This window comes from Panthera onca, chromosome C1, assembly GCF_046562875.1.
Source record: "Panthera onca isolate mPanOnc1 chromosome C1, mPanOnc1 haplotype 2, whole genome shotgun sequence".
Classification (NCBI taxonomy): Eukaryota; Metazoa; Chordata; class Mammalia; order Carnivora; family Felidae; genus Panthera; species Panthera onca.
The window spans coordinates 19368690-19381326 of NC_138346.1; the positions used below are offsets into that span (position 1 = coordinate 19368690).

Sequence of the window (12637 nt, forward strand, 5' to 3'; positions counted from 1 at the left end):
AACAAATTCTGAGGAGAGTTAAGAATCCAGTTTCCATAATTATTATAATATTCAAAATGTTCAGCATAAAACTTAAAAACATGCAAAGAAATAAGAAAGTATGGCCCATTGGTAGAAGAAATTAATGGAAACTATTGCTAAGGAAACATAGACATTGGACTTAATAGACAAAATTTTTAAATAAACTTTAGAGAGGGGTGCCTGGGTGGCTCAGTCGGTTGAGCTACCAGCTTCGACTCAGGTCATGATCACATGGTTTGTGGGTTTTAGCCCCGCATGGTGCTCTGTGCTGACAGCTCAGAGCCTGGAGCCTTCTTAAGATTCTGTGTATCCCTCTCTCTTTGCCCCTCCCCTGCTCACTCTCTCTCAAAAATAAGCATTAAAAATTTTTTTAAATAAATAATAAACCAGAGAGAATAAACATTATAAAATAATAGCTAAATACCATCAATACTCCAGTTTCAGTAATGGATAGGGCATATAGACAGAAAAATCACTAAGGAAAACATGTGATTTGACCAACACTATAAACTGCCTAGATGTATGGGACATATATAGAACATTCTGCCCATCAACGACAGAATATATTTTCTTTTCAAATGCACATGAAACATTCTCTGGGACAGACCATATGTTACACCACAAAGTAAGTCTCCATTTTAAAAGTTTGAAATCGTGTAAAGTATCTTCTTCAACCACAGTAGAATGAAGCTGGAAATCAGTTACAGATGGAAAACCCGAAATATGTGGAAATTAAACAACACACTCTTAACTAATGAAGTCAAAGAAGAAATCACAAGGGAAATTTAAAAATACTTAAAGATGAATGAAAGCCCTAGCAGCATACCAAAATTAACGGGATGCAGCAAAAGCAGTACCCAGAGGGAAATTTATAGCAGGAAACACTTACATTAAAAAAGAAACATTGGTGAGGCTGTAGAAAAATTAGAACCCATTATACATTGCTGGTGGGAATGTAAAATAGTGCAGCTACTGTGGAAAACAGTATAGTTCTGGAGATAGATGGTGGTAATAGTTGCACCACAGCATGAGCGTACTTAAGGCATCTGAACTGTACACCTTCAGATGGTTAAATGGTGGGGTGCCTGGCTGGCCCAGTCGGCAAAGCCTGCAACTCTTGATTTCTGGGTCGTGAGTTTGAGCCCTACGTTCAGCATAGAGTTTGCTTTTTAAAAAAATGTATAAAATGGTTAAATGGTAAGTTTTATGTATATTTTCTCATGATATTTTTAAAAATGACCTCAAATCAGTGATCTAACTTTACACCTTAAAGAACTAGCGCAAGACGAGCAAACTAAACCCAAAGCTAGCAGGAGGAAGAGAATAATAAAGATTAGAGAAGAGATGAATAAAGAATAGAAAAACAAGAGACAGTCGTCCAAACCGAAAGTTGTTTCTTTGAGAAGATCAACAAAATCAACAAACCTTTAAACTGACGAAAATAGAAGACTCACATAACTAAAATCGGAAACACAAGTGGGTACATTACTACCAATCTTACCAAAATAAAAAGGATTTTAAGACCGTTCTATGATTACATCAATAAATTAGGTGACTAGATGAAATGGATAGATTTCTAGAAACAAAGGAGAATTGTGCAGCTATGAAAAAAAAGTGTAAAAAGTTGAAGAAGGTATATAAACTCATAGCCAAAATGAAATACTGTTTCACACCTAGTAGTGGTAAACAAGAAACCCGGGGTGGCTGGGTGGCTCAATTGGTTGAGCATCTGACTCCATTTCAGCCCAGGTCATGATCCCAGCATTGTGGGGATTGAGCCCCCAAGTCAGGCTCCCTGCTGAGGGTGGAGTCTGTTTAAGATTCTCTCCTTCTATCCTTCTTCCCTACTCACTCACTCTGTCTCTAAAAATGAAAAATAATAATAATAATAAATTTAAAAAAGAAACATGAAAATAACGAAGTATGTGTTGGTAAATTAAAAAAACAAGTTACTAAGTATATACCATATAGCATTCCATCTATCTTCTGTTTTTACAAAAGAAATAAAAATATACATGTTTGCTTATATGTATACATAAAATATTTTTAAAATATATAAAATAGAATGTGTAAAATTATATTTTATTTAAATTGGAATATAATACTATATTTAAATATGTTTTAAGTTGGTGTGTCTTCAGGTTCAGTGGTATTTCCTTTAGTGTCTAATCTGCTATTAATCTCATTCAATAATATTTCCATTTATTGTGTTTTTTATCTCTAAAATTAGTTTGGGGCTTATTTATATTTTTCATTTCTTTCCTCTTATATTTATGTTTTTCTCTGCACCTGTGATCACACGAAGTATTTTTTTTTTAAGTTTATTTAACTTGAGAAAGACAGCATGAAAGGGGAAGGACAGAGAGAGAGGGAGAGGGAGAGAATCACAGGTAGGCTCCACGCTGTCAGCACAGAGCCCGATGTGGGGCTTGAACCCACAAACCGTGAAGTCAAGACCTGAGCCAAGATCAAGGGTCAGACGCTTAACCGACCAAGCCACCCAGGCACCTCTAAAGCATATTTATAATAGCGGGGCACCTGGGTGGCTCAGTTGGTTAAGCATCCAACTTCGGCTCAGGTCATGATCTCGCAGTTTGTGAGCTCGAGCCCTGCTTGAGGCTCTGCTGAGAGCTCAGAGCCTAGAATCTGCTTTGGATTCTGTGACTCCCTCTCTCTGCCCCTCCCCTACTTGCACTCTGTCTGTCTGTCTGTCTGTCTCTCTCTGTCTCTCAAAAAAATTTTTAAAAATGTGAAAAAAAAGTATATTTATAATAGCTATTTTAATATCTGCAACTTGGGTTTGATTATTCTGAGACTTTTGTTTAAGCTCTTTGGTGTTAAACCTAGAGTAGACTTTATTCTAAGGCTAATGTAATTCATTTCCTGAAGCATGGGTCTTCTGGTATTTCTGCTAATGCCCTCTGAGTTCATCTAGATCTCTCTCCTCTGGTTGGAATTCAACCAATTTTGGGTCCTGCAAGAGCTCTGGAAATTATTCTGCTAATAGTTCCCCATGGGGCGCCTGGGTGGCTCAGTCGGTTGAGCGTCGACATCGGGCCCAGGTCATGATCTCGTGGCCTGTGGGTTTGAGCCCTGCGTCGGGCTCTGTGCTGCCAGCTCAAGCCTGGAGCCTGCTTCAGATTCTGTGTCTCCCTCTCTCTCTGCCCCTCCCCCGCTCATGCTCTGTCTCTCTGTCTCTCTCTCTCTCTTCTCTGTGTCAAAACTAAACATTAGAAAAAAAAAATCCCCAATAATCATTCTTTTCCTTGAAGTTCTTGCCTGGTGTCATAGGGTTTCACCCTAAACATGCACAGGTTGGTATTTAGCTGAATACTCAACAGACTGTGCCTATTTCTGGAGCTTTTCCTTTGCACAGCTCCCTCCCCTCAGGTACTCTGTCCCAGACATCTAAGCAATCTCAGCCTATCAAACTCTGATTTGTTTCAACTCAGTTCAGCTTAATTCCTGGGCTCTGTTTGGGTATGCCTCCCTGGACTGCAGTTCACAAATTGCCTGCAGCCAGAAACCCTGCATAATGGTAGGATTCACACTGCTTCCCTTCTCATAAGAGTCACAGTCCTGCGCTGCCTGTTGTCCAATATTTTGTCCTTTCCCCCCCGCCATTGTTTATGGTGGTAGGATAATTCCAGACCCTGATACTTTCTCATAGTCTGAAGTGGAAGTTCTTCAGGGTATTCAAAATTGACATCACCAATGAATAGTACAGTAATATCATGTACCTCTGAATGTGATACCCTTGGAAGGAGACAGTATCACTATATGTCACTGTGTTTTTCCAGCCTGGGCTGAATCTCATGAAGAAATAACAAACCCAACATGAAGAACAGTCCATTAAAAAATAGTGATGGGGGGGAGGATGTATTCTTCACAAATGTCAATGTCGTGAAAGAGAAAGCTGAAGAAGTACTCTGGATTTAAAAAAAAAAACAAAAAAAACCTGAAGAGACACGAGTACTAAATGCATCATCCTATTCTGGACTGAATCTTGTGCTTAGCCCAGGGGTCAGGGGGCGGATGCTATAAACACATTGGGCCAGTTGGCAAAATTGGATTGAAGTATGTTAGATAAGAGTATATCGGCATTAAATTTTATAATGCTGGTAACTCTGCCTTGGTTATATAAGAGAATGTTCTTATGAAATACACCCTGAAGTATATAGGGCTTAAGAGTTACGATTTATGCAACTTACTCTCACACGCATCATAAGAAATACAGAGAGAGATGCATTAAATGGCAAAGCATATAGTGCAAAAGGTTAACAGTTGATGAATCTGGACAAAGAATATTCTTGTGCAACTTTTCTGACAGTTTGGGAATATTTTCAAATAGAAGTTTTTTTAAAAATATGTGCTTTAGAGGGGCGCCTGGGTGGCGCAGTCGGTTGAGCGTCCGACTTCAGCCAGGTCACGATCTCGCGGTCCGTGAGTTCGAGCCCCGCGTCAGGCTCTGGGCTGATGGCTCGGAGCCTGGAGCCTGTTTCCGATTCTGTGTCTCCCTCTCTCTCTGCCCCTCCCCCGTTCATGCTCTGTCTCTCTCTGTCCCAAAAATAAATACAAAACGTTGAAAAAAAAAAAAAAAAATATGTGCTTTAGAATATGTTTGGCAATACCCATTAAAGCCAAATACATATATCCTGTGATCCAGCAGTTCTACTTCTGGGCATATCCTGAAGAGTAATGAGTAAGTTATATCTCAATGAAAAATTAAAATTATAAATAAGAACAGATTACTCTTTGAATAAGTCCCCAGTTCTTTTTAACATTCATTTGAAAATGTACAGCTTTACTTGTTATAATCTTATAATGCAGTGGTTCTCAGAGTATAGTCCTCAGACCAGCAGCATCAGCATCAACTGGAATCTTGTTAGAAATGCAGTTTTGCACCCTCTCTGTTTAGACCTACAGGGCTTAGCAATATGTATTTTAACAAGCCCTCTATGTGATTCTGAAGCATGCTGTAGTGGAGAACCCCTGCTTTAATGAACATATGTCAGGAACTACTATTGTCTTCAAAAGCATTATTATTATTATTTTTTTTTTTTTCATTTTCAGCTTCTCCAATTTGGGAAATACCTGCTACATGAATGCTATTTTACAATCTCTGTTTTCACTCCAATCATTTGCAAATGACTTGCTTAAGCAAGGTATCCCATGGAAGAAAATTCCACTCAATGCACTTATCAGGTAATTGTTACATATTTACTAAATAAACTTTTACCTTATTAATTATAGAATAACAGTTGCGGACACTTAAAATTTTATGTGCCTTAGACACTTAAAGCTTAAAGTTTTAGGGGCACCTGGATTGCTGTCAGTTGAGCATCTGACTTCGACTCAGGTCATGATCTCACAGTTTGTGGGTTTGAGCTCCCCGTGTCGGGCTCTGGCTGACAGCTCAAAGCCTGGAGCCTGCTTTGGATTCTGTGTCTCCCTCTCTACCCCTCCCCCACTCACGCTCTGTCTCTCAAAAATAAATGTTAAAGTTCAAAGTTTTATTGGTAATAGTCTTTCAGATATCATGCTATCCAAACTTTTGTAAAACTTCACTAAATTTGTCTCTTGTTTTAACAGACGCTTTGCACACTTGCTTGTTAAAAAAGATATCTGTAATTCAGAGACCAAAAAAGATTTACTCAAGAAGGTTAAAAATGCCATTTCAGCCACAGCAGAGAGATTCTCTGGTTATATGCAGAATGTGAGTACTCATTGTTTTTAAACACTTTAGAGATAAGGGAAATTGAAATGATTTCAGTGTGTTACCTGATTTTTATTTTAAAATGAGATTTGTGTACATGTGTTCATCACAGGTTGTAAAACCTGAGGACTTAGGGTAAGGTTTAATATGACTCTTCTGTGTATTTTATCGTATTTTAATAATACAGATATCGTTTGCCATTACGGGAACTTGGGCTATTTTAGCTACAAAAGCTAACATACTTTTTCTTAAAGTAGGAGTGATTCATTTATTTATTCATGCTAGTCCCCCTGGTAGTTAAAAATATAAAATCCGTCATTTATTCTTATTCACAAAATATGTACCCCCAAATTGTTAGAATAAATCTGACCTTTTTTGTGTTAATTAACCTCCAAATGCTTTAGTTGTATAGATCACAATGTTAGCAAGCTATTTTTGTGACAAGAAAGGCTTTGATCTTATAATTAAAGATATTGTGCCTTCTTAGGATGCTCATGAATTTTTAAGTCAGTGCTTAGACCAGCTGAAAGAGGACATGGAAAAGTTAAATAAAACTTGGAAGACTGAACCTGTTCCTGGAGAAGAAACTTCATCAGATATTTCAGCTACCAGGGTATACACTTGCCCTGTTATTACTAACTTGGAATTTGAGGTTCAGCACTCCATCATCTGTAAAGCGTAAGTAGTCTCTAGGAAAACTCTTTGCCTTTTTCTTTTTTTTTTTTTTTATTTAAAATTTTTTTTTAACGTTTATTTATTTTTGAGACAGAGAGACAGAGCATGAACGGGGGAGGGTCAGAGAGAGGGAGACACAGAATCTGAAACAGGCTCCAGGCTCTGAGCTGTCAGCACAGAGCCCGACGCGGGGCTCAAACTCACGGACCGCAAGATCATGACCTGAGCCGAAGTCGGCCGCTTAACCGACTGAGCCACCCAGGCGCCCCGCCTTTTTAATTCTTTATGGCAGGTGATTAAAATTCTTTGAGAAGGTTTTAATTCTTCCTTTCTATGTCATAAGGACACATAAATGCATAGATTCTACCAAACATCTCTTTTCAGTGTCTTTATCTTCTGTAAAAATGCTTTGTAGGGTGAGAACTAAGGAGAACTGGACTATTTTGTCATGTGCTTTAGTGCTGACTAAGCACTTAATTTTGATCTGTAAGTTTGGTTTTGGTTGTTTTTTTTTTTAATCTTTGCGTGGAATACTGAGTACTCTGGGAGTACTTGTTCTTTTTCCCTGGAAAGACTCCCTCTTATTAGTTGCTTATTTTATTAAACCAAATTGTTTGTATTAAAAATGGGATTTTTTTTACAGGATCAGAATTTGAATTATTTTAACTTTTGCAGTGGTTTTTAACCATTTTCCATTCATTATTCAGACTTTCTACATTTAATTAATTTCCATGCTCACTGTCAGGACTTCTGTACCTTGCACTTCACATCAAAAGGTTCTATTTTGATTAGTTTCCTAGTTATTGATAGTACATCTCTGAATGTTTTTCAGAGAGAGTGGAATTCTTCTATATAGGTAAGAATTAGTTTTGTGTCTTTCGCACATGACTTAATACAGAACTATTGAATCACACATAACCTTTCCCCCTTAATATCTTATATACACTTTCCCATCATATCCTATTACTCTGTGACATTTGGGAGAAACCTGATTTTGTGGGTAATGTTTTTCTTCTGAAAACCCGTGGTGTTCTTTATTTTTGAAATTCAGTTTCACAAGTTTACATCTAAATATTTTGTTTAATTTTCCCTTAAACGTGATACAGCTTTTTCATCTGAAGATTTGGGATTTTCTTCGACTCAAGGAAACTATTCTTTAAATAGTGCTTCTCTTCCATCTGTTTTGGAGTTTTCTTTAGAAATAGTCAATACCTGGGGCACCTAGGTGGCTCAGTGAGTTAAAGCATCTGACTTGATTTCAGCTCAGGTCATGATCTCACTCATGATCTCGTGAGTGAGCCCTGCATCGAGCTCTGCACTGACAGTGCAGAGCCTGCTTGGGATTCTCTCTTTTCCCCGCTCTCGGCCCCTCCACTGCTCATGCACGTGCATGCATGCGCACAAGTGCTCTCTCCCTCCCTTTCTCTCTGTCTCTCTCAAAAGTAAATAAATAAACATTAAAAAAAAAAAAAAAGAAATACTCAACACCCATATATTGGCTGTCCATTATCCATTCTGTCTTCCATATCTCTGTTTTTCATAGACTGTTCATGAGGTCTCTTCCAGCTATAACATTCCAGTAATTTGGATTAGAATTTTGAACATTCAGATGGACACTATACAGATAATTTATATTACTAGTATGTGTGACATTTCTTGCCATCGTAATTTCTTCAATCTTTTTCCCCCAGTGGATAAATTATTTTAAAAGAAAAAGTCCAGGTCTTATAAATACAGCCCATCTCTTTTTACAAACTGGAAGCCCCACCAGCAGTTAATAATATGGTAGCCAGTCATCTTTCTCTTTCTTCTAATGCACTTCCATACAAAATCTGTTCAAGTTAAAGAAATAAAATTTTGATGATTATTTGTGATTGTATCATTTAATTGTGAGGGTGCCAACCAAACTTCTTTTCATAGGTGAATTTCAGTTGCCTCTGATAGAAATGGCTCCAGGTAGCACAAGAAGAAAGAAGTCATATCAGAGCAGTGGCTACTGCACTGTGTCAATGGCAGCAATCAGGCACTTCGCTTGTGCAGCATCCAAATGTTGGGTGTACACTTGGGGTGTGTGCACCATGCATGAAGTGACATATTTCATGGGATGTAGACATGCCAGGTGGCCAGGCTGAACAGTGGCCCAAGAATGTGGCAAGTCTGGGAGGCAGAAAGGCTCTATGAGGCCACAACAGCTGTGGTACTACTTCCTTGAAGGCCTTGCTTTAGTTGCTTTATTAGGATTTTTTCTTTAAGACTTCTTTTTTTTTTTTTTTTCCAGTTTTTTTAATGTTTATTTTTTGAAGAGAGGGAGATGGAGTGCAAGCAGGAGAGGGGCAGAGAGAGAGGGAGACAGAATCCGAAGCAGGCTCCAAGCTCTGAGCTGTCAGCACAGAGCCTGAAGCGGGGCTCGAACCCACAAACCGTGAGATCATGACCTGAGCTGAAGTTGGAGCCTTAACTGACTGAGCCACCCAGGTGCCCCAAGAGCATTCTTTAAACACAAAATAGTTTTTGGCTGAAGGAAGACTGCATGCACCTCAGATTGTAATTATCATTGTTTAGCCTCTGATACATCTTGCTGTAAGTTAGTGTGGCCAGTTTACCAAAAGTACTTATTTTTTTAAGCCGTTGTAGTTTAATTTGACTTGTTTTCGGTTATAAGGTATTTCAATATAGTAATATTGAATATGAAGAATTCTGCATTCAAAGAAATTATATAAAACTAAGTACTTAATATTCTCTATAAAACCTTCTGTGGTCTTCCCTATCTCAGTAGTAACAGTTCCATACGTAGGGTTTATCAGCCCAAAAGGGTGGTGTATTTGTTAACTCTTCTCTTTCTCTTGCACCCCTGCATCTCATGTGTCAGGAAATCCTTTCAGCTCTTCCTTCAGAGTACATCCAGGATCTGACCTGTTGCCACCAGCTGATCAGAGCCACCATCATCTCTTGCCGGGATTGTTGGAGTACCTTCTAAACTGGTCTCTATGTTTCTGTCCTGTCTCTCTGTAGTCTAGTTTAAACACATTAGCCAAAGTGATCCATATGAAGTAGAAGTAAGTTAGTTCATGTTAGGCTTTTCCTCATAACCTATAAAATAAAAGCTGAAATTCTCACTGTGATCTGCAGAATCCCATATGATCTGTCAGCAGCCCCTTTTCCCCCAGTTAACTGTGGCTTTGTCTCCTACCAGTCTTTCCCCTTGCTTATTCTGTTCCAACCAAACTAGCTTCCTTGTTTGTTTGTTTGTTTGTTTGTTTGTTTGTTGTCCCCAAAACCAGGATCCTGGGACCTAAGGGCCTTTTTCACTTACCTTTATCTCAAATTCTCTTTCCCCATATTTTCCTCTATATCTTTATGTAAAGGCCACTTGCTCAGTAAGGCATTTTCTAGGAATTTACCCTATTTAAATTCTAACCATCTACTCTGATCTCTACTTTTTTTTTTTTCCCCTTAGCATTTATCACTAACATACTATACATATTACTTACATATTTTTTATTGCCCTTTTCCTCCAGTATAGCTTTGTGCAGGAGGTATTCTATCTTGGGTTTGTTCATTGTTGCAACTTCAGTGCTACTAGAACAGTTTCTGGCAGATAGGAGGCATATTTAGTGATGCATAAGAAATTGCCCAAATTTATCAGCTTTTAAACAATATCTGCTAATTAATTCACAGCTCCATAGGTCAGAAGTCTAGGCAAGGTGTGGCCATGTTCTCTGCCCATGGTATCAGAGGCTGAAATCAAGGTGTTCCATGTTCTCATCTGGATCCCCCTCTAAGCTCTTTAAGGTTGTGGGCAGAATTTAGTTCTTTATGATTGTAGCAGTGAAGTCCCCATTTTCTTGCTGGCTGTTGGCTGGAACTACTAATTTCCTAAAGGCTGCCTGTAGTTTCATGCTCTGTGGCTTTCTTAGGCAGTTCATAGCAGTTGCTTTCTTTCGGGTCAGCAGTAGTGTCTCTGACTTTGAATCCCTGACTTCCTCTATTTCATATCTCTAGATCCAGATTTAAAGAGCTCATGTGATTAGATCCGAGCTACTCAGATAATCTCCTTTTTTATCAACTCAACATTAGGATTAGTAACATTAATCATATTTGTAAAATCCCTTTGTCATGTAAAGTAACATCATCTTGGGAGTGATAGCTCATCACAGTCACACATTCTCTTAAAGGGGATGGAGTTATACAAAGGCAAGGGTCGTCTTAGAATTCTGCCTATTAGAGAGGGACTCAAATATTTGTTGAATGAACAAATATATTCTGATGATCTCCAGTCTTCAACTATGGCAGTAGAGAACTAGGGCAGGAGATTGAATATTACTAAAAATGCTGATATGCAGATAGAAGGAAAAACATCAGCTAAAACTATTTAAAGGAAGTGAATTTACTTCCAGATAAATTAGATACAGAGTTTTGATCTCTGAGCCCATTTTTAAAAATTCTTAGAAATACATCCAATAATAGCGGCACCTAGGGTAGCTCAGTTGGTTGAGCATCCAACTTTGGCTCAGGTCATAATCTCGCAGTTCACAAGTTCGAGCCCCACATCAGGCTCTCTGCTGTCTGTGCAGAGCCCACTTGGGATCCTCTGTCCCTCCCCTCTCTCTCTGCTCTCCCCGCAAATAAAATAAAAACATTAATATATATATATACATATATATATACACATATATATATGTGTATACGTATATATATATATATACACACACACATATATATCCAATAATCAAACAGGTCTGACAGAAGTTTACCAAAAACACATAGAATTTTTATTTATTGTATTTATTTTTTTCAGTGCAAAAAGGTATTTTTGTTAAAGCACAGGGACAGGACCTGTGGGCAGAAAGAGTATCCGAACACATAGAATTTTTGAAGCATCACTGCTTGTGTAGTCAAAAGCTGGAAACAATCCAAATGTCCATCAGTAGTATTGTGGATAAATAGTGGCATGCTCAAAACAGGTGAATGTGAGCCAGCAATAAAGATGGGTTATAACCACATGCAGTAAGCATGATTGAACTTACAATCATGTTGAACAAGAGAGACTACAGAAAACGTACTGTATGGTTCCATTTAGATAAGGTTCAAAAACAGGCGAGACTCATCTGTTGTGTTGGAAGTTAGGATAATAGTTACCTTTTGGGAGAAAGGGATAGTGATTGGGAAGGAGCATGTGAGGGGGCTTCTAGGGACCTTATAATATTTTATTTCTTGATTTGAGTGGTGTTAACTGATCATTCATGAAACTGTACACCTTTGGTTCACTTTTCTATATGTTATACTTCAGTTTTTTGGTTTTTTTTTTAACTTTTGGGGCTTTTTAAAAAAAATAAAATGTAAAAACTTAGCGTTCTAATGGAGTATTTAAACACTTGCAGTTGAGGTTCTTCCTGTGTTGATTTCCTAAAGGTGAAGTCCACTGTGTTGTACATTGCTTATGCCTAGTCCTAGTCTATTGGTACCTGATGAGGGAAACAGTGTTTCTGAAGTCTAGTTGTATTTATTTTGTATTGCATAGTTAGACTTCTAAATGCTTCCATTTGTCTTTTATTCATACAGATGTGGAGAGATTATTCCCAAAAGAGAACAGTTTAATGACCTCTCCATTGACCTTCCTCGAAGGAAAAAGCCACTCCCTCCTCGTTCAATTCAAGATTCTCTTGATCTTTTCTTTAGGGTAAGTAATATCTTTTGGTATTTTCACATAACTAAATTTTATATATCATAGATAATAGTATTTGAAATTGGTTTCTTTAAGGCAGAGTTTCAACAAATATGAAGGGAAAACAAATAAGAAATATTTATAAAAAGTATTTTTAAAAGCTTGATAAACCTAGTTGTTAATTTGTTGAAGACTGTTGATTGCTTAAGTAGATTATACATTTAACTCAATAGCAGGTGTTTTAGATCACCTTACAAGCAGTTACTTGTAAACAAGTACTAACTTGAAGCATATGCTAAAATTTGGTAGTAGCGGTAAAAATTGGAGACACGATGTAAGTTTGTATCTAAGATCTGAGGAATGAAAAAATACTCTTTGCTTTTCCTTAGGTGGTATGTACCCTATTAGAAACAAAAGGGAAAAGTCATATATATCCAAGGCTATAGATAAATATGTTTCTGTGATTTACTCTTAGAGATATTCAGCAAGTTTTGGGGGCATAATTGGACCTATTGTGTAGCTGTCCTTATAACTGATGGAAATTTGCCAGGATCACCCTT

General features: G+C 37.8%; 1 protein-coding gene across 5 annotated transcripts in view; it reads left to right on the top strand.

The window, feature by feature from the left end:
* The window catches only part of USP37 (ubiquitin specific peptidase 37), a 98841-nt gene that overhangs the window by 48281 nt on the left and 37923 nt on the right, over nucleotides 1–12637 (top strand). For all 5 annotated transcript variants that reach the window (XM_081796345.1, XM_081796341.1, XM_081796342.1 and 2 more), the window contains 4 exons: nucleotides 5095–5226; nucleotides 5614–5737; nucleotides 6225–6415; nucleotides 11975–12092. In XM_081796345.1, the coding sequence (XP_081652471.1) occupies nucleotides 5095–5226; nucleotides 5614–5737; nucleotides 6225–6415; nucleotides 11975–12092 (565 nt within the window). The remainder of the gene's footprint in view (nucleotides 1–5094; nucleotides 5227–5613; nucleotides 5738–6224; nucleotides 6416–11974; nucleotides 12093–12637) is intronic.